Below are 19,223 nucleotides of genomic sequence, written 5' to 3' on the forward strand. Positions count from 1 at the left end.
ACTCCTTTTTCTGTTCACCATGTTTCCCAAGACATTTTGTAAAGCGATAAACCATGTAGTCTGTCGGGCAGGATAAGAAGGCGCAAGTGGGGCGAGGGTTTCTGACTCTTCGCAAGGGCGAAGGTGGCTTTGGTTTCCCAAACTTAAACTGCTATAAGGTTACCCAGCTGAAAATTGTTTGAACATTTGAATGGTGACCTTACAATCTACTGATCGTACTTGGAGGAATGCATGATGCATCTACTGGACTTCTGCAATGCCACTTTGCTTGCTCAACCTTAGAATTACATCAACGAGCTTAAAATATTGCAAAACCCGGTTGCCAGCCTGGTTGTGTGCTTACCTAAATGTGCCCATATTTCTCTGGTATTTCAAGGCCTCCACTGGCTGTCTATCGACAGCAAGATTACCTTCAAATCACTGTGTATTGTTCATCAGACCCTCTGTGGTCTAGGGGCTTCTTATTTTAGTGAGAAATGTACCAGATGTGTGCCTCCCCATAACCTTCGGCCCTCAAATCTTTGCTTACTCTGGGTCTCTAGGTTTCACAGATGGTTGGGGGTAGGGCGTTCTCAGTAGCCGTATCTACTATGTGGATCTCTTTCTATGTGCAAGACAGACCAGCTTTTTTCCTAGAAAAGCTCTAAAAACATGACCCTTTTGTTTGCACTGCTTAACTTAGTTCTGTTTGTAGTCTTGTTATCCGACCTATCTCACCTTCGGTTACATTTTATCCCTTGCTAGCGCCAGGATACCTTTGGGTCATAGTTGCGCTTTACAAGTTCTCATAACATAACCCATCCAAGGAAGGTTGGAGATTTGTTAAGGACACCAGGGAAGTGGTTGAGATCCAGAGCCACCCTACTTTGGGTGTTGTGTGGGATCTTTGGAGAGATCCTAGGGCTAATAGAAATCTGCAAACATAGCCACCCCCCACAAGTTCGCTATTGCCCCCACCCCGAGAAATAGGCCAAACAGGGCACAGAGTAGCACAAATGGTCAGACATAGGACTCGAAATAGTGGGTCAACTCCTCTCCAGTGGTGAATTTAAGAGGTGCTGTTAAGTGTAAGATTTTTGGGCAGGGATAATATAGGGTTCTTTCATTATTTTAAGACTCAAGGGAAGCTTATTCAACCCCAAGTGGAAAGAGAGCATGGTTGGGGAACTTGATCCCTTTGAGAGGTTCTTGATACGACCCAAACAAGAAAAGATATATCAAAACTGCATAGGCAATTGGTCACAAGTGATCTAGAAGACCAAACCTAAGTTTAAAAATTACTGGGAACAAAATGTAGGTGATTCCATTCCTGTTGGGCTGTGGGTACAAATATACAAGGTCATATTTCACAGGAATCTTTCACCCCATGCAGTGGAAAGAAATTCTCCATGCGTGGCATAAGAACCCAGTGATACTATCTAAAATGTTTGCAGGTTCCTCGCCACTTTGTGGTAGAGGGTTTCAGGCATGCAGGTGCTTCTCGCAATATGTGATGGACATTACCATCCAGGACTTCTGGATAGACCTGCTCTGGTGGATAAAAGACATTACCCTGGTCCACCTAGAACCTGCTGACAATCCTGCTATGAATACCCCCTAGCGATACCTATAGCTTAACCAAGATGTCGGAGGTGTTTTTGCGATCAAGGTGGCTTGCAGAAATGGAGACACCCCTCTAAACCAGGTAAGTTAATTGGTTACAGAAAGTATGGGACATCCGTTTGTTGGAGAGACTAACCTACATGGCTCATGATGACTTACTTTTCTACTTTTATGGAGTAGTGAGGAAACTTCACACAAAAAATGCAAACACAGCCCAACAAACACCCCATGCTGTAGGACTAAGAACCCAACAGAAAGCTTGCATACTTCAGAAGGGAGGCGATGGATTCCCTGCCATTAGCTTCATGACTAGACTGTAAAACAAGGACACGTAGAGTGGGGACAAGTAGTTCCCTGTCCAAGAGAAATAGATTCCACCAAAACTCAATAAAGGAGATATATTCTAGTAATCCCCTCCCCAAAGAGAACCCTCATGTGTCTTGTCTAGTCTAACCATTTTATGACCCTTGGTTTTTGTTCGAAGGAATATGCGCATATATGAGTCTGTAATAGATGTTGGACAATAAGATATCAGCTTGCTCCTACTTTTCTTTGTGACAATTGATAGCATGTTATACTTGGTTTGGTTTTGTGGTATATGTGATTTTCTTATGTTTTATGATTTCGTTTTCTTGAAAAACATAATACACACATATTGATAACAAAGAAAAGGTCCTTGCATTTTATAAAGTAGTTCTAATAGCTTGCATGCACAAGAATAATTTGGGATCCATATTTGAAAGTAACTGTTAATTTTTTCTCAACTAATCTTTATTTTCAACCCGCTACAAAATAACCAATCCATAAAAAAGGGATTGTAGCTAAATGTATTCTTGAGTTTTGAATGTAGGTAATGTTTCATATCTGTTATTTCTTATTTTTTGCAGCATGCCCTCAAAAAGCTCCTGGCTATTACAGAACTACTTCAACAAAAGCAAAACCAATATTCAGTATCCAATAACATCAGGTAGCAGATTGCCAATCAGTGTGTGCCTGGATCCAGCACCCGATCTGGTCAGTTTACAGAATAGTATTTGCTCTTGCCAAAAACAGCACATCTGAGTTCTATGTGCACAATGGAGAAAGAATATACTCTGCTGTGAATGGTTCACCAGCTGAGCTTTTTGTGCAAGATGCTTTTCCTGTTGGAACCAATTTTCATGAACCTCTGAGCCTTGGTGTACTGTGCCTGCTACCAACAGTATGCTGTGACAAAACCAGGAACTTTGTAAAACTTTTTCATTGGATCAAATTGCCAAAGTTTTTGCTGTTGATACAAGAAAAACTCAACTGACACACGGATCGTAACATGTAAAGCTTTCTGAGAGTCAACTATAACTGGATTACAAACTTTTTTCATAATGCAATTTTGAAATATGTGCAATTGTTAGTACTCTGTTGGACTGTTTTGACCAATTTACCTTCTAGTTACACCATCTCAGACCTAATATAAAAGAACTTTCTTTTACTGTACATACACGAATATATAGATGCATGTGGATACATATATATTTATGCATCCATGTGCATATGTATATATGACTTTTGTAATCTGCAATAGTGTTAAAAGGAGTACTGAATGGATTTCATCAACTAGACTTTTTTATTCTATTGATTTTGTTTATATAATTCTGCCACCAAGATGACATATTCAGATAAATCCTTAAGCTTTGTATAGTATTTACAGTTGTAAAAAGCACTTTTTAGTAAATGTGTTGTCGTACTAGGCATGCTTGTGTTCATTAAACAATTTTGTAAAGTAAAAGATGGCGTTTCAATAATTATTTGTATTGAATTTTAATGCAACATGTTGCCCAATACAATGAGCTCTGATCATCCAAAGGATGATGAACAGAACTTACTCACCAAATGCTTAATTTACTGTCTTCTCCCCCCTTTTAAAATATTTTGTTCTACCAGGACTGAAAACCAGGTAACCTCAAGTATGACATTTGCTATTAACATCTCAACTCTTCCCTCGATTAGCTTTAATCAAGCAATCTTAAGCTTCTTTTTCTTGTAGGTAATCTTTCTAATGGGCATGTTCCTCCCACAGATTTCTCATCTTAGTACCTCAACTTAGTATCCTCCAGGCCCAGACTGGTTTCAAAAAGCTTTTTCAGGCACCAACAGGTTCACTGCTTGGCATTGTCTGCACCCATTACTCTGGATGCACAGCTCAGACACTGCTTCAGGAACGCAACCATTGTTTACTAATGGCTTGTGTCCTTCCATGGATTCCTTATCTTAGATAAATTCTCCTGCTTAGCAACACTTTCAGAAGCCTTTTCCCAGCAGGGTGCATCATGTGACCTGGCATCGAGGATCCTCGAGTCGTCTGCATTGGGACCAGAGTTGGCGTTGACGTCAGTACAAATAGAGCGCACGGCACCCCTTGACCTCAGTTCCTTTTTCCTCATCCCCTGCATGCTTCTCTGGAACACGTTAATTTGCCTCAGAGAGATTCTCTGACACAGTTTTTTAAAGTTCTTTGGATTTTTTCAAATTTTGTTTGACTATGTTGATTGCCAAACCTTTGGGTTTCATAAAAGTGCTGTGATTGGGTTGCTAAAATGCCACTAACCAACCCCCACAGAATATGTCTGTGTTGCCTCGGTACAGATCATGTTGTGGCAGATTACGGCTCATTCAAGACATGACACCAAAAACCCTATTGGAGAGAGCCTCCAAATTGTTCCTGGGTTATTCAACTTCAAAGTCGCCAAGTACGACGCCATCGAAACGCAAACCAGATCAAGGCAAAAGCTCTGTGGCAGAAAAATAGCCAGAGAGGCAGAGGAAACAGTAGAAGCACTGTAAGAGATCTCACTCAAGGAGCGACTCCCCTTATTAGTCTTCTTCCTCATCGAAGAAGAAGTGAACGAGGAGGCTCTCGCCCACCGACTCGTCACCAGAAAAACAGGTGCGCTACCCTCCTAAAACCGCTTTGCTGAAAAAGTGTGAAGATTTTCGCATCAAAATGATGCAGGTTCCTCCTGGAAAAAGACAACCATCGAGCCCACCGTGCCTTAAAAAGCCACCAGCCTCCTCATGCGCCGAAAAGCCTGAGATCAATGAAATCCTCTACAAAGATTGTAGACTCCACCGACGTCTTCGTTGGCTGGCCTGTTCTCCTACACTCTTTCTGCGAAGGACCTTTTGGCGTTGATAGTTGTAGACCCCTCAACTTGTAGATTTGCACCAAAGTCGAGAAGGGACATTTTGTCCTCATTTTGAGGGCACCTCCACTGAAGATGATGACCTGGTTCTCTTTGGGTTCAAACCTATCGGTCTCCCTTGACAGCCCGAGAGTGTCAGGCAGAGGAAAATAGACTGGCTGATCTGGGTTCCATTTTGCATGATGCAAGAAGCCTATACGCCTTCACTGAAGTAGAATTCCCTCAAGGAGACTCTCAAAGCAACCCCAGTGTTGGCATACAGAAAGATGATGGCAAAGGTGGCTGATGCCTTACTATGGGGCTTTCCGGCAAAAAAATAGGATATGACCTAACAGACATACTCCTACGTTCCATCCCCTTTCCTGCATAATGCATGGGCGTACCTCGCTTGGGACGGGAGACGGAACCTTCTTCACCAGAAAAAATCTTCTTTCTCTTTAAATTTAGAGGCACGCAGGGGCGCGGCCCTTGGAGCATGCGCTCCTCTGATCAGTCCACTGGCACCACTGCTCAGTCGTCTTTTCCGCATCAACTGGAGCAGACCGCTTTTACCAGCGCTCCTCGGTTTGGCTTCAACCTTGTAATTCCACGCCCTCTGTCTTTGGTCTTTAATCAATCAGGTACTCGGTCCTCTGGCGCCATGCTCCTCCCCGGTGCATGTCGACGTCAGCGGCCTTCAGCAGGTGACCAGCCTGTGAGGGGCTCTTCTCTACGTACGACCCCCACTTTCGTTGTCTCCATTGCCTTGGCCCCGATCACAGCTGGGAGGGTTGTACCGCGTGTGATGCGCTTACACTGCGTGCTCTGATGAATAGGTTAGCTCAGTGGAGAGAGCTCTTCGAACGATCGCCTCCAGAGGACTTGAAGAACTTCGTTAAGCACAAGTCAAGGCCTAAGGTAGGGGCACTTTTTTCCTCCGCACCCCGCAATGGCGACTCCTTCCCTAGGAAACATCCAAGCGGGAGGGACCGTTGAGGTTCTGACACCAGCACAGGTACTGAGGCTGCTTCGGCTCCCGGCCGACAGGTCGCTAGATCCTGCCAGTGATGTTGCTAAGGGACCGCAAGGTTCTTTTACCGGGTGTCCACCTGAGGGGCTATGCCCTACTACCGGACAAATGTCTGAGGGGGCAACGTACACAGCACTACCAGTGACACAGCCGATGGCACGACGCCTACCAGGCCCCATCCTGAGGTGCAGGGTAGGCCTCAAGCTTCACCGCCAAGAGTCCTGGAGGAGGCCGGGCCCAGCGCAAGCACCACAAGACAGGCAGGTGGCATGCACCCTGACAAAATTGCCACGGTGCCAGATAAAATGGCCGCTCATCCGTGGCCACCCCCTTTTGGGGAGCAGGTGGGAGAAAGAGTTTCCAGGTGGGACTGGTCTTCGCCAGGTACGTGGCCTTCAGCGTCACAAGACAGAGTATGCCCAGGCCTCAGCAACCTCAAAGCCCTGCTCCTATTCCTGCGCCACCTAGCGCCCCAATGGACTGCAAGTACAGGTTTTTTGAAAAGTTCTTCACTTTTATGAAGTCTCCTCATTTTGGTGCCATCCTCCGGGATGTGATCAGTGACATGCTGCCTCCAGTCCTTCCGCTAACGCCCACTGTCAAATCCTCCTATGGCCGCAGCGCCTCAGGCCCCAGCTGCCCATGCCAGGCCTCAGGGTTCTGGCACCCCTGCCTACTGTAGCCCAGGCGGTTCCACACCAGCCTCTGGCTCCAGTCAGCACACCTCAGCCTTCGGCGCCCATTACTCCTCCACCTGTTCCGAACCAGCAGGAAACCCTGGCGGACACTGATTAGGAGGAGGACCCTGACACGCCGTCTTCAGCCAAAGCATTCCATGACTGGCTCGCCGGTCTGGCCGAATACTTGGAACTGCCACAACCCAAGGTTGAATAACCAGAGGCGGGGGTCCTGGCTGAGGTCATCACTCTACGCCCCACAGCTAGAACGGGGATTCAGATGCAGGACGCTGTTGCCTCAGCCAAAAAGGGATGGCTTAAGCCTTGTTTCAGCGCAGCCTACCAATCGGCGCCTCAACGCCAAGTACAGGCAACTGGAGAGGGATCCACTATTGCTGTCGGCACACCCTGAACCACACTCCTCGGTGATTGTCGCGGCCTCACTCCACTCCAAGCCTCAGTCTTCCTCAGCTACCTCGTCCTCTTCGCTGCTAGGCAAGGAGAATTTCTTGGAAGCATATGGAAAGAAGGTTTATTCCAACGCCTCGCTGCACCTTTGGCAGTCGAATGCGGATGCTATGCTCGCAGCTGTTAATCAGAGGCTTTGGTGGGAAATGGCAGACTTCCTTCCGGTACAGAATCAGGCGTGCTTCAAAGCGGGGCTGACAAAAGCAAAGATGTTGGCTCAAAACCTCATGGAATCCACAGTGGCTCATGGCCGTTCCATCTGCATCGCTACGGACATGAGGAGAGCCGCCTGGTCTACAGGCTACCAAGTTCTACCCGGATGTCCAGGAACGCATATTAGACCTGCCATTCGAGGGCGGTGACCTCTTTCATTCCACCACAGATGAGGAGCTTGATAAGAAGAAAAACAGTTCCCAGACTGCAAAATCCTTATCTATCCTCACAAAGTCCACACCCAAGATATACAGCCAGACGCACCAGCGTTCCGACAAGGGGCGGGCCTTTGGCGGGTTTCGGGGCTTCCAGCAACAAAGGTCAAGACAGCTGGACCTATCTCCAAGTTGGCACCGCCAGAAACAGCACGAGGCGGGGAGTAAGGGCTTCTTTCAGTCCCCCTCCTCTGCCCCAGCCTCAGATGGAAAGAATGCATGACACTCCCCTCCAGGTCCACGTGTCTCCAGTAGGGGCCAGGCTTGCCCTTCATGCACAATATTGGCCCACAAGGTTCATGGACCCCTGGATCATCTCAGAGGTGTCCATGGGCTACCACCTACCCGTTCCTCCCTCCCCGCTCCCTTCTCCTCCCCCCCTCTCCTCCACTCCTCCAGATTGGGACAGCAACTCTGTTGGCGGAAATTCTATCGCTTGTTGAGAGTCAGGCAGAGGAAATGGTCCCAGCCTCCCAGCGGGGCTTGGGCTTCTACTCTCTGATTTTTGCCATACACAAGAAGAACCAGGCTGGCCTAAGAGTTGTGTTGGACCTTTCCACCTTGAACTTTTCCCTCCCTCTTAAAAAGTTCAACATGTTTACCCCAGTGCTTATTGCGGAGACACTGTGCAGTGGAGACTGGATATGCTCCCTGGGTCTGAAGACCGCATACCTATACGTCCCAATTTGGCAGCTTCATTGGTCCTTTCTGAAGTTCAGGATCATGGGCTTTCATTTCCAATACAAGGCTCTAACCTGTTGCCTCAATTCAGCCCCCAGGGTTTTTACCAGACTAATGAATGCATTGGCAGCCCTTCTCAGGGACCAGGGTCACCATGTCTATCCATACCTAGAGGACTGGCTCGTCAGGGTGAGACCCCAGAGGCGGTCCATCACACCTCCTCTGCCCTCATAAATACGCTACACAAATTGGTATTTACCATCCATCTCAAGAAGTCACAGCTGGGGTCTACACAGAACCTAACATTCCTAGGTCGCATTTGGGATACGAGCTCTGAGAAATGTTTTCCCTTGCAGGACAAGATCAAAGCTATCAAAAGGGCCAAGGGTCATTTTCTCAGCAGAGCGGTGACCTCGGCATGGTGGTACCAACACCTCTTCGGTATCATGGCAGCATGTCTACTAGCAGTGCCATACACAAGGCTCAAAATGAGATGATTGCAGCTGCATGTTGCAGCCTCATGAAGTCAGGAGCCGGGTTCCAAGGCAGAGCTCATCAGTATTCCTCCCTTTCTCCACCAGGACCTTGTCTGGTGGAGCACTGACTGCAATCTGAGGATAGGCCGGCCCTTCAGGCAACCAGCACCGCAGGTTACCATCACCACAGACTCTTCCTTGGAGGGTTGGGGAGCCACCCTGGACAGCCACAGCGTCATTGGAGTTTGATCTCTTCAGGAACAGGAGACCCATATCATTTGGAGAGAGCTGAAGGCTATCTGACTCGCTCTCAAAGCTTTCCCTCTGTTGATCAATGGCAAGATGATCCTCATTCAAACTGACCACTCCACCAGCATGTATTACATCAACAAGCAGGGTGGCACCAGGTCTCCTCCCCTATGCACCTTGGCAGTCAGCATTTGGGAGTGGACTCTGGAGAACAACATGCACTTGAGGGCAATCCACCTCCTGTGGGAGTCCAACCTGGAGGCGGACAGGCTCAGCAGGCTGGGTGCGGACAACTACGAGTGGCAGTTGAACGAACAAGTCCATCAGGGGATCTTCAACAGATGGTGTCATCCTCAGGTGGATCGCTTTGCCACCTGGTACAACATGAGGTGCCCCCAGTTCGCATCCTGGCAGGGATAGGGCCAGGTTGGTATGTCTCTCGGCCATGTTTCTTGTAAACAGAGGACTGCAGAGTTTTCCAATTCCCAGTTGGTTATTAGATAGCAAATGATTAAAGCCTCTAGTGTTCCACGTTTATAAGAGTGCATTCCAATGTATGGCCAAAGCTGGAAAGACTATATTGGAAGAAAGTCCTGAACCTGCATTCATCCACCCCGATTTCTCTGATCAGGAGGGAGCTAACACTTCAATCTTTAAGCTCTATAGTGACCAGGAACAAACTCTTGCTGTACAGGAAAATCCTACTACCATCACCACCTTACATTCTCAAGGCCATTGGTAAGGAAATTGAAGCAGGATCATGCCAAATGCTACAAAACCGGACCATTAAGAACGGACTTCTGTTGGAAAAGGTTGGCAGCTCAGAAACAGAACTCATCCAGAACCCAGAACGGGTAAAAAAAGGATCCTCAAACGACTGGATCCAAACGCTGGAAGACGCGAACCTGGTCAAGTCGGCGATGGACATACCACACAATACATCTAAAGTGAATGTAATCCGCACCTGTCTGGCAAAATGCCCAGACAGGAAGCTCCGAGAACACTTCCTGCGAATCCGCTTGAACATCCTGCATACAAATGAGATTCTTGCGAAGCGAAAATTAAGTGTCTCGCCAGACTGCCGTTTCTGCACCCAGAAGGATATGAAAGAAATCCTAAAACCTCTCCTCTTAAACTGCCGGGCCTTGATCGGGACACGCTCCCGTCACCTGGGAACCTTGTTTAAAAACCTCAATTTCTATGACCAAGAAGAATGGTGGTGTCGGCTTTTGAGTGGTGGGTAATTGTAGTGGTTGGCTTCTTCCAGGAGACTGGTCTACTGGACAGACATATCACAGAAAAAGTTAAGAATTTTGCTATATCATCCAGCAATCACCGATTCATTGGGGGAAATGACTCCTGCAGAATGGAGACTTGTACATTTCAAGAGGCTGATCCTTTTAAAGACCTCAGGACCTGATGAAAGATATTCAGGAAACATCCTTGTAAATTTTTTTTACATTTCAATTAAAACAAGTAATAAAACATTTTTTTTTAAAAGAGTCCATTCCGTGCTTTCCGTGGCCTTTAGGCATTATTTCCGTTTCATTTTGTCGGCAGCCAAATTAGCCAACCATTTCCATCTCGCCTGTTCTCCATCGGAAGATTGCATCCTCTGAGGTTGGTACATTGCTTGTTTGTGTGTCTCGTAAGCTTCTTGGAATTGAGTTTTCTTCACTTGGTTTCTAGGGTTACTTTCTGTGGTCATTGTTGGTTCCTTGATTTTTTTCTTTCAAATTGAAGCCCATGTGTTTCTAAGTTTTGGCTTCCCCCAGCAAGAGTTTACGGACTAGTTGTGATTCCATGTGGATACTCACTCGATCCATGTACGTTTTGTCTGGGAATTCGACTATTGCGATGTCATTTGAACCAATCAAAGATAACACTGGTATTTGATGGAATAATCCTAGCACGTTTGCTCGGTTTAGTATGAGGCTGTCGGGTAGATGTAAAATGCTTTCCAAGGATAGTATGTTGCTAACTTTTGCAGTAACTTTGTTTACACTATACGGCCTTGCCGGTAGTGGGGTTTGATCGTCCAAAGCGGCATCTGGTGTCTTTTCTTGATTTATTCTCCCGGCCATTGTCTTCGTTCGATTGATTGTTTTTTTTTGTTCACCTTACTGGTTGGTTTATTTATTAAGGGCTTAATTGCTTTTTTGTTGTGTATGGAACGTGCAATTTGTTGTTTGTTTTTTTCGATGCCTCCAATTTTTCTTCCACTGGCTTATCGTCATCCTGTTGCTCCTGTTTGTTTTCTACCGTCCCCGGGCATTCTAGGCCACATCCTGGGATGTCTCCTTCATCTTCTGAAATCGGATATACTGACAATTCCATTAAGTCAATGTCCTTGGTGTGCTTCAATGATGAATCTCCTAAATCCGAGCTAGAAATGTTCAGACAATTAGTGTCGAGGGCACTTTTCGATTCCTGTGTAGGTTTTAAGAAGATGGGTTCTTTTGGTGGTGTCAGGTTTTTCATGAGAGCTCAGCTTTTGTTAGCTTTTCGTAGTTTCTGCAGGGCTTGGTTTTTTGAATTATTATTATTTTATTTAATTTTTTTCCTCATCTGCGACGTCTGAGATGGTCTTAATTTCCATTCGGCCATTCCTTGTACATTATTCTTAGGCAGCTTAGTGGTGTTCTTCTGAGCTCCCGTTGCCTTTGGGAAGATTTCGTATATTCTAGCGGCTTTGTCTTTTAGAGTCACATTTTTATCATCATGTAGAGGTTGCACTTTGGTGGCCGTTTTAATGAGGGTTCTCTTTAGTCGAAACCCGCCTTGTCGCCGCTTGTGGTGCCTTTTTTGTGAAGGGTTACTCTTATGGGGTTTATCCATGTCCGAAATGGGATTACTCCCGGTCTCGTCCAGGTTGGGTACCTCCATTGAGCTTCCAGTTGCATTTTCAATATCTATTGGCCATTAACTTTACCTAGTCATTTAACCACAGATCCAGTACACCCCATTTTACATGGAGTACTGGAAAGGGTTAATCCTTAGCCCTTTTTATCTGTACCTCCTAGAGCATTGTTTCGCTCTTTTAACATTTGGACTTGGCTGGTGGCAGTGGTATCTACCCTAACTTTTCTACCATGATTATATTATATAAACGTGGTATTGTTTTAGGCTATTATATTAGCCTTGAAAATAAACCAGCTTAACCAAATACTATTTCTTTTGGCTCCGGTCGGGTTTATTCGCCATTTCTTTTTGTTAAAGTCCTTCTTGTGTTTACTTTGCGCGGCAAACCAGGTTTGCATTCTTTGTTCACTGTCTTTTGGCGGGATTCTGACAAGAAGCCCCCCTCCAGGCGCCTGGGTGTCTAGGTGGGCTGAATGTGAGGGAAGGGTGTAGTCACCCCCTGCACAGGGTATCCTAGGAAACCCAAGTTGCACTTTGCCATGATTGACTGAGGTGGTTGTCCTTGCTGGACAACCCCCCCTGCTGCGTGATTGATAGCCAGACTTTGTGAATGGGGGATTTTCATATAAAAGGCAGGTCTCTTGGGGTGGAGGTCAGAGTCACCACTGGAACTACAAGTAACCGAAGAGAAGACGGCTGCAGCAACTACCCCGTCCCGGTGAAGCCCTGCTGCAGCCCTGAGCTATCTACCCTTCGACGACCAGAGAAGATCCATTCCGGAGTCTTCTTCTCTTGAGCCTGGTGGGGATAACCAGCTCATCTTCCACAGCCAGAGGATCCTCTTCATCGTCAAAATCGCTGCACACTGCTGTAGTGGTTTGGATAGCCATATGAAGAGCCTCTCCTGTTTTGAAGGAGCGTACCTTTTATTCACCGCCGCTGCTGCCGGCCTCATCCCTGTGTGGTGCAGACCCCTCCAGACGTCCTCCTTCGTACCGAAGCTCCAGGAACCGTGGGTCTGCAAGAAACTACCAGGAACAACTGCCGTGGCACCAGCTTCTTCATTGAATAAGGTACTGTGTTCTGCTTGAGGAATTAGGGTGAATCCCTTTTCTTCCCCTCCAAGGCTTGCCCTTGTCTTCCCTCCTTCTTATAACTTTTTCTTCCTCTGTTGACAATATCTAAGTACTCCTAGCAATGTTGAATCTTGAACTGTCCCACTGTGTGATCCTCGACAACAGGAACACAGTTCCACTTGACACTGGCTCCGGCCTTTTGACTCTTGAATTTCTGTCAACGAGTGTTCTCGGTGTTAGGGAGAATTCTCTGTTTAGGCTGAATTTCCTAACCTAGTGAGTCCCCCAGAAGCTTTGCTGGATTTCTGGAGTTTGTTTTTTTCCATCCTGCCAAGAGTGAGACTCTTTTTCTCCCACTCCTGGACATGAATGTGGTTAATTCCTTTGAATGTCAATGTGTTCTATGGGCTATGGGGTCTTTTACTCCATAGGGTCTCATGTGTTTTACTATGTGTGTTACACCGCACCCTCCGTGCCGTAACACTGGGGTGTCCTAGAGGATCCCCACCATAGACTCCATACCCTGGGACGGGCTACTGTCTCCCAGGGCATGTAAAGTCACCATTGGCTTTACTAGACCTATATTTACTAACAGAACCCGTACAAACCATCCTATTGTGGACGTACTGGTAGGGGTAATTCGATTAGTTTTGGCTGGTGGCAGTGGAAACTACTTGTTATATTCGACCCCGAATATAATTCTATGGGATTCTTCCCATTGTTGGAGGCTAATACTTTCTTACGTTAGTCTTTAACATACCGTCGGTTTATTTGTCTTAAATAAATCTACCGGATGGTATTTTCTGCCAGAACTCGGTTTTTAAAATGGCGTATGTGTTCGCCTCTGTAACTCCGAACCAAAGGTTGAGCCCTTTGTTCCACTTTTGGCAGGCTTCTGCACAGAGGCCCTCCAAAGTGGTGCCATTCTGTCTGGGTACCACAGGGGGTTGTTAGGGAGAATTCTCTGTTAAGGCTGAATTTCCCTACCTAGTGAGTCCCCCAGCAGCTTTGCTGGATTTCTGGGGTTTCTTTTTTTCTCCTGCCAAGAGTGAGACTCTTTTACCCTCACTCTTGGACATGTTGAAGTGTGTTTTCTTGGTTAAACCTTGTGTTGAATGGGCTATGGGGTCTTTTACCCCATAGGGCCTCATGTATTTTTGTGATGTGGGTTACACAGCACCCTCTGTGCCGTGACCCAGGGGTGTCCTAGGGACTCCCCAACATAGACTCCATACCCTGGGACTGACTACTGTCTCCCAGGGCATGTAAAGTCACCAAAGACTTTGCTAGTCTTGAATCCTGAACAGAACCAGTACAAACCATCATATTGTGGACGTACTGGCTGGGGCAATTCGATTGCCCCAGGGTCTGTTAGTCGAGGGGGCACGTCTCCGTCCCCCCTGATCGAGTTTTGGCTGGTGGCAGTGGAAACTACGTTTTATATTCGACCGCGAATATTTTCCTATGGGATTTCCCATTGTTTTAGGCTAACACATTTAATTATTTATTTACGGTAGCCTTAAACATACCGCCGGTTTATATATTTATTTTTATAACTCCGGTTGGGACTTTTTGCCAAAACTTGATTCTAAAATGGCGTTGGTGTTCGCCTCTGTAACTCTGACCCAAAGTGGAGCCCTTTGTTCCACTTTTGGCGGGCTTCTCCATGGAAGCCCTCCAAAGTGGTGCCACTCTGTCTGGGGTACTTAGGAGGGGTGGAGGGGGATTTAGGCACCCTGGACTGAGTTACCTTGGTAACTCAAGTCGCACTCCGTCCTGATTGGCCCAAGTGGTGAGCCGGCCGGCTCACCACTTAGCATGTTTGAGTGACAGCTAGGCTGGGTGAATGGGGGTTTGCTGCATAAAAGCAGGGATTTGGGGACTGGAACTTCAGAAGTCGCCACAGGACCAAGAATCCGACGAGGGAAGAGCTGAGCCGACCTGCTTCGACGACACCACCCGGTGGAGCCCTGCTGAACCGTCTCACCACTTTTCCCGACGACCGAGGAGAACTCTTAACGGAGTGGCTCCTTCCCTTGACTGGTGGGGACAACCAGTTTTCGCCTTCTTTTCGCTTCTCGAGGTATCTCGTGGCCGCCTTGCCAGTGCCAAGCACCCCGGCAACCGGAACCCCACCACTTTTTACCCCAACCACGAAAGTCGGTACAACCCTTTGACCGGAGGACTCCGCGGCTGGTTTCTTCCCGGGCAGTGCAACGACCTTCTTCTTCTGCTCTTCTGCGAGAACTTCTTCTCCCCTGACCGACGTCGAGCCTTGCTGCCACTGCCTGGAACAACTGCCACCGCTGGAGGATCCTTTCCGCTTAAGGTACCGTGTTCCGCCTGGCTTCCCTTGCTACCGACTGTACAGGGTAGATTTAGCCCCCGGCTTTCGACCCTGGGAGTGCCTGGGACACCCTGGCTAAACTTTCTAAACCACTCTAAACTCTTTTCTAACTCTTTGCAAGACTTTGAATCCCTAATAACAGTGTGATCTTGGGCACATTTTCGCTCCGGCTACTCTAAGAGTGGGCCCTGCCTAGTGACTTTTGCTCACCTGTGACTTTGTGTTTCTTTGAGCCTATTGCAAGTGTTCTGGACCTTAGAGTGGTGTGTTTAACCCATTTCTGTTTCTTTTTATCCCTTCCTTAAACCTACTAGAGTGTCATCTAACGTTAAGCGCTCACCTCTGTTTTAATTATGTGGAGTTAACTTAGAGTTGTCTAGATAGGAGTAAGGGTTGAAACTGCTTTCATTATAACTGTGTTTTAAGTGTTTTTACTATACTTTGCTAGAGTGTTTTCAACTTATGTGTTCTTAAAAAATAAAATAACTATATACTTTTGAAACCAAGCTCTGGTCAGTGTTTGCTTGTGCTATTGTGTCTGAGTACATATTGTGTATACTTTGCATACTGCCTAACTCTTCTTGAGGGAAGTCTGACTGCTCAGCCACAGCTACCAGGTAAATCTGGGTGGTGCAGACTGCTACCAAGTGGGTTTACTGCTATACCTGTGGTCTTAAATCTTTTGCAGTGTTCCCCAAGGGAACTGCACAGGTTTCTGCCTAACAGGGGTGTGGGAGGGGGTTTGAAGCTGTGCAAAATTGCCTTGCCAACTCAAGTCGCACTCTGGTGTGATTGGCCCAAGTAGTGAGCCACCCTGCTCACCACTTAGCGGGGTTTGATTGACAGCTAGGCTGAATGAATGGGGGTTTTCTGCATAAAAGCAGGGCTTTTGGGACTGGATCTTCAGAAGTCGCCACAGGACCTAAGAATCCGACGAGGGTAAAGCTGAGCCGACCTGCAACGACGACACCTCCGGTGGAGCCCTGCTAAACCGACTCACCACTTCCCAGTGACAGATGAGATCTCCCTGCTGGAGAGTCTTCTTCCCCTGACTGGTGGGAACAACCAGTCACTTTGCTTTTTCTTCGCTTCCAGGGCGTAGTGGTCAAATTGCCCGTGCTGAGCACCCCGGCAACCGGATGGCCACTAGCCCGTACCGCAACCAAAAGGTGGTGCCTTGTGACGGAGCACTCCGCGGTTGGTCTCTTCCCTGGTGGTGCAACGATCTTCCAACTTTCCTTCGACAACGAGACCATCTCATCTCTTGGCAAAGCCCCGACTTGCATCCACCTGGTACTGTGTCCGCCTGGCTTCCCTTGTGACGGTTAGCGTGAGGTGTCTTAAATCCTTACCTTTCCATTGGGTCGCCTCCAGACGTTCTTAACTTTTTGTTCTAAACTGGTCCAACCTTTCTGTGACAATTTGCTACAAAGACTCGAAGTGCATTTCCACTGTGATACTTTTTGGGACATATCGCCTTGCCTCTCTCCAAGTGGGCCTGGCCTCTGAACGTTGTGATCTACAGTAGACCCTGCCTTAATTGCCTTGCAATTGCTTCGTAAAAGTGTTGGTACCGAGTTGGTTTCATACCCTGCCTTTTCTCTCCCGTTCTAACGAACATTAGAGTGCCATCTAGGTTAAAGCATTCACCTCTGTATGCAAATAAGTGGTGCCATTGAACCTAGACTTGTCGAAATATTGTTAGGGGATCGACATACTTATAGTAATTGTAATTGAAGTTGTTTGCCGTATTAGTGGCGTTGTGTTTTTCATAGATGTGTTTTTACAATAAATAATTATATATCTTTACACCAAAGCTCTGTTCCGTGTCTGCTTGTTCTACTGTGTAAATTGCCCTATCTTGTATACTCCACATACTGCCTAACTTTTCTTGAGGGAAGTCTGACTGCTCAGCTACAGCTACCAAGTGAATCTGTGTGATACAGACTGCTACCAAGTGGGTTTACTGCCAAACACCTGTAGTCCTAAATCTTTTGCAGTGGTCTCAGAGGGAACTGCACAGGTTTCTGCCTAACACTCGGATTCTGTCTACTTTGACAAAAGTATTGACTATGATTTTTGCCCCCAACTCTCTCTGGTTAACTCAGGTGCTAAGTGTGTTTTTCCCCCGGTAACACTTCTTGTCGCGGATACGCGTATCTTTAATAAGACCGAACTGTCATTACTGTCAAAAAGTGATCGCATACGTATTCCCGATAACGTCTTTTGTTTCACAACACCGGTCCGTTAAAACATAGGGTACTTGCCTTGAGTTAGAGTGTACCAAAGTGAATTGCTTGGTTGTAGTATATTTTACATGTGATTTTGAATTAATAGTAGTGTTGTGTTTATAACAAATGGTTTAAAAATAAATGTACTTATATTTTTTTTACCTGGAACCTTGAGTCAGTGTTTGCTTGAGTCACAGTAATTGTGGTCCCTTTGTGTAATCTCTGCTACTGCTCATATACTCTTGAGATAGGCCTGGCTGCTCCGCTACTGCTAACACTTTAACATAGTAGTACAGGCTTGTACCAAATGTGAACTTGTATTACCACTTGTAGTCTTAATTGTGTGTAGTGGTCCCTAAGGACACTGCACGGGATTCTGCCTAACATGCTCCACTGACAAGAGTCCTGGAGGAGGCCGTGCCCAGTGAGCCAAGCACCACGACTTGGGCACGTGGCACGCAGCTCGACAAGATGGCCGCTCGTCTGATACTACACGAGGAACGGAGCAGGTGGGAGAACGAGTTACAGGGTGGGACTGGTGTCAACCAGCTTAGTGGCCTACAGCTTATCCATCAGCATCGCCGGGCAGGTTTACACCGCAACCAACTAGGCATACACACCGGCCCCAGCAGCCTCCCTCTACCCCGTCAACATCACCCGCCACTCCACCTGCCTGTGAGGACAGGTTCTTTGAAAGGTTCCTCACTCTCTTGAGATCTCCTCAGCTGAGGGCCATCCTTAGGGATGTGATCATGGACATGCTCCCTCCGGCCCCTCTGTCTGCGCCTATAGTCATTCCTCCTATAGCTCCAGTGCCGCAGGCCCCGGTGCAGCCCCTGCTGCCTGTGCTGGCTCCTTCAATTCCGGCTCCTTGCCTCCCACAGTTCAGGCAGTTCCACACCAGCCTCAGCAGCAGCCTCTGGCTCCAGTCTCCACACTGCAGCCCTCAGCTCCCAGCACACCTCCCACTCTGGACCAGCCGTACATCCTGGTACTATAACTGACGAGGAAGAAGACCCTGACCCGCCGTAGTCAGCCAAGACCTTCCACAAACGACTTGCAGGTCTGGCAGAGTAATTGGGGCTTCCTCAGCGTGAGCTCGAACAACCGGTGACGGGGGTCCTTGCCGAGGTCATCACTCTATGTCCCATGGCTAGAACGGGGATCCCGATGCAGAAGGATGTTGTTGCCTTGGACAAGAAAGGGTGTCTCAAGCCCCACTCGGCCCAGCCTGTCAATCAGCGCCTTGATGCCAAATATAGGCAAATGGAGGTGGATCCACTCTTACTGTTGGCACACTCTCAGCCTCACTCTCCGGTGATCACTGTAGCGTCACTTAACTCGAAGCCTCAGTCGTCCTTAGCCACCTCTTCCTCTGCGCTGTTAGACAAGGAGGAGAAGATGTTGGAGGCGTACGGGAAGCTTTATTCCAACATTTCGCTGCATCTTCAGCAATTTAATGTGGAAAGCATGCTGGCAGCTGTTAACCAGAGGCTTTGGCGGGAAATAGTCTGCTTCTTCCTGAACTTCAGGTGCAAAACAAGGCACGTTTCACGACGGGACTGGTGGAGGCTAAATTGGTGGCGCAAGACATCATGGAACCCACCGTGGCCCACATTGACACATCTCGCCGGACCATATGCATCGCCACAGACATTAGAATGACGGCCTGGCTTAGGGCTACTAAATTAAACCCAGACATCCAGGAATGCATATTGGACCTTGCATTCTAGGGTGGTGACCTCTTTCACTCCACCACCAATGAGGAGTTAGATAAAAAGAAAAACAGTTCACAAACTTCGAAATCTTTATCCTTACGAAGGCCACGCCCAAAGCATACACCCAGTCGCATCTACGCTCCGACAAGGGTGGGCATGCGGCGGGTTCCGGGCTTCCAAGAACGGAGGTCTAGGCAGCCTGACTGTTCTCCGAACCAGC

General features: G+C 47.4%; 1 protein-coding gene across 3 annotated transcripts in view; it reads left to right on the top strand.

Moving 5' to 3' along the window:
* The window catches only part of RASA1 (RAS p21 protein activator 1), a 1,760,251-nt gene extending 1,756,884 nt beyond the window's left edge, over positions 1-3,367 (top strand). For 2 of the 3 annotated variants that reach the window (XM_069627584.1, XM_069627586.1), the window contains one exon: positions 2,490-2,717. In XM_069627584.1, the coding sequence (XP_069483685.1) occupies positions 2,490-2,573 (84 nt within the window). In that variant the 3' untranslated portion in view covers positions 2,574-2,717. Of the gene's footprint in view, positions 1-2,489 lie in introns of all 3 variants that reach the window. The other variant, XM_069627585.1, reaches the window with a different exon arrangement.
* The last annotated feature ends 15,856 nt before the right edge of the window (positions 3,368-19,223 follow it).

Source organism: Ambystoma mexicanum, chromosome 6p, assembly GCF_040938575.1.
Source record: "Ambystoma mexicanum isolate Mex_15411 chromosome 6p, UKY_AmexF1_1, whole genome shotgun sequence".
In the NCBI taxonomy this organism is placed as follows: Eukaryota; Metazoa; Chordata; class Amphibia; order Caudata; family Ambystomatidae; genus Ambystoma; species Ambystoma mexicanum.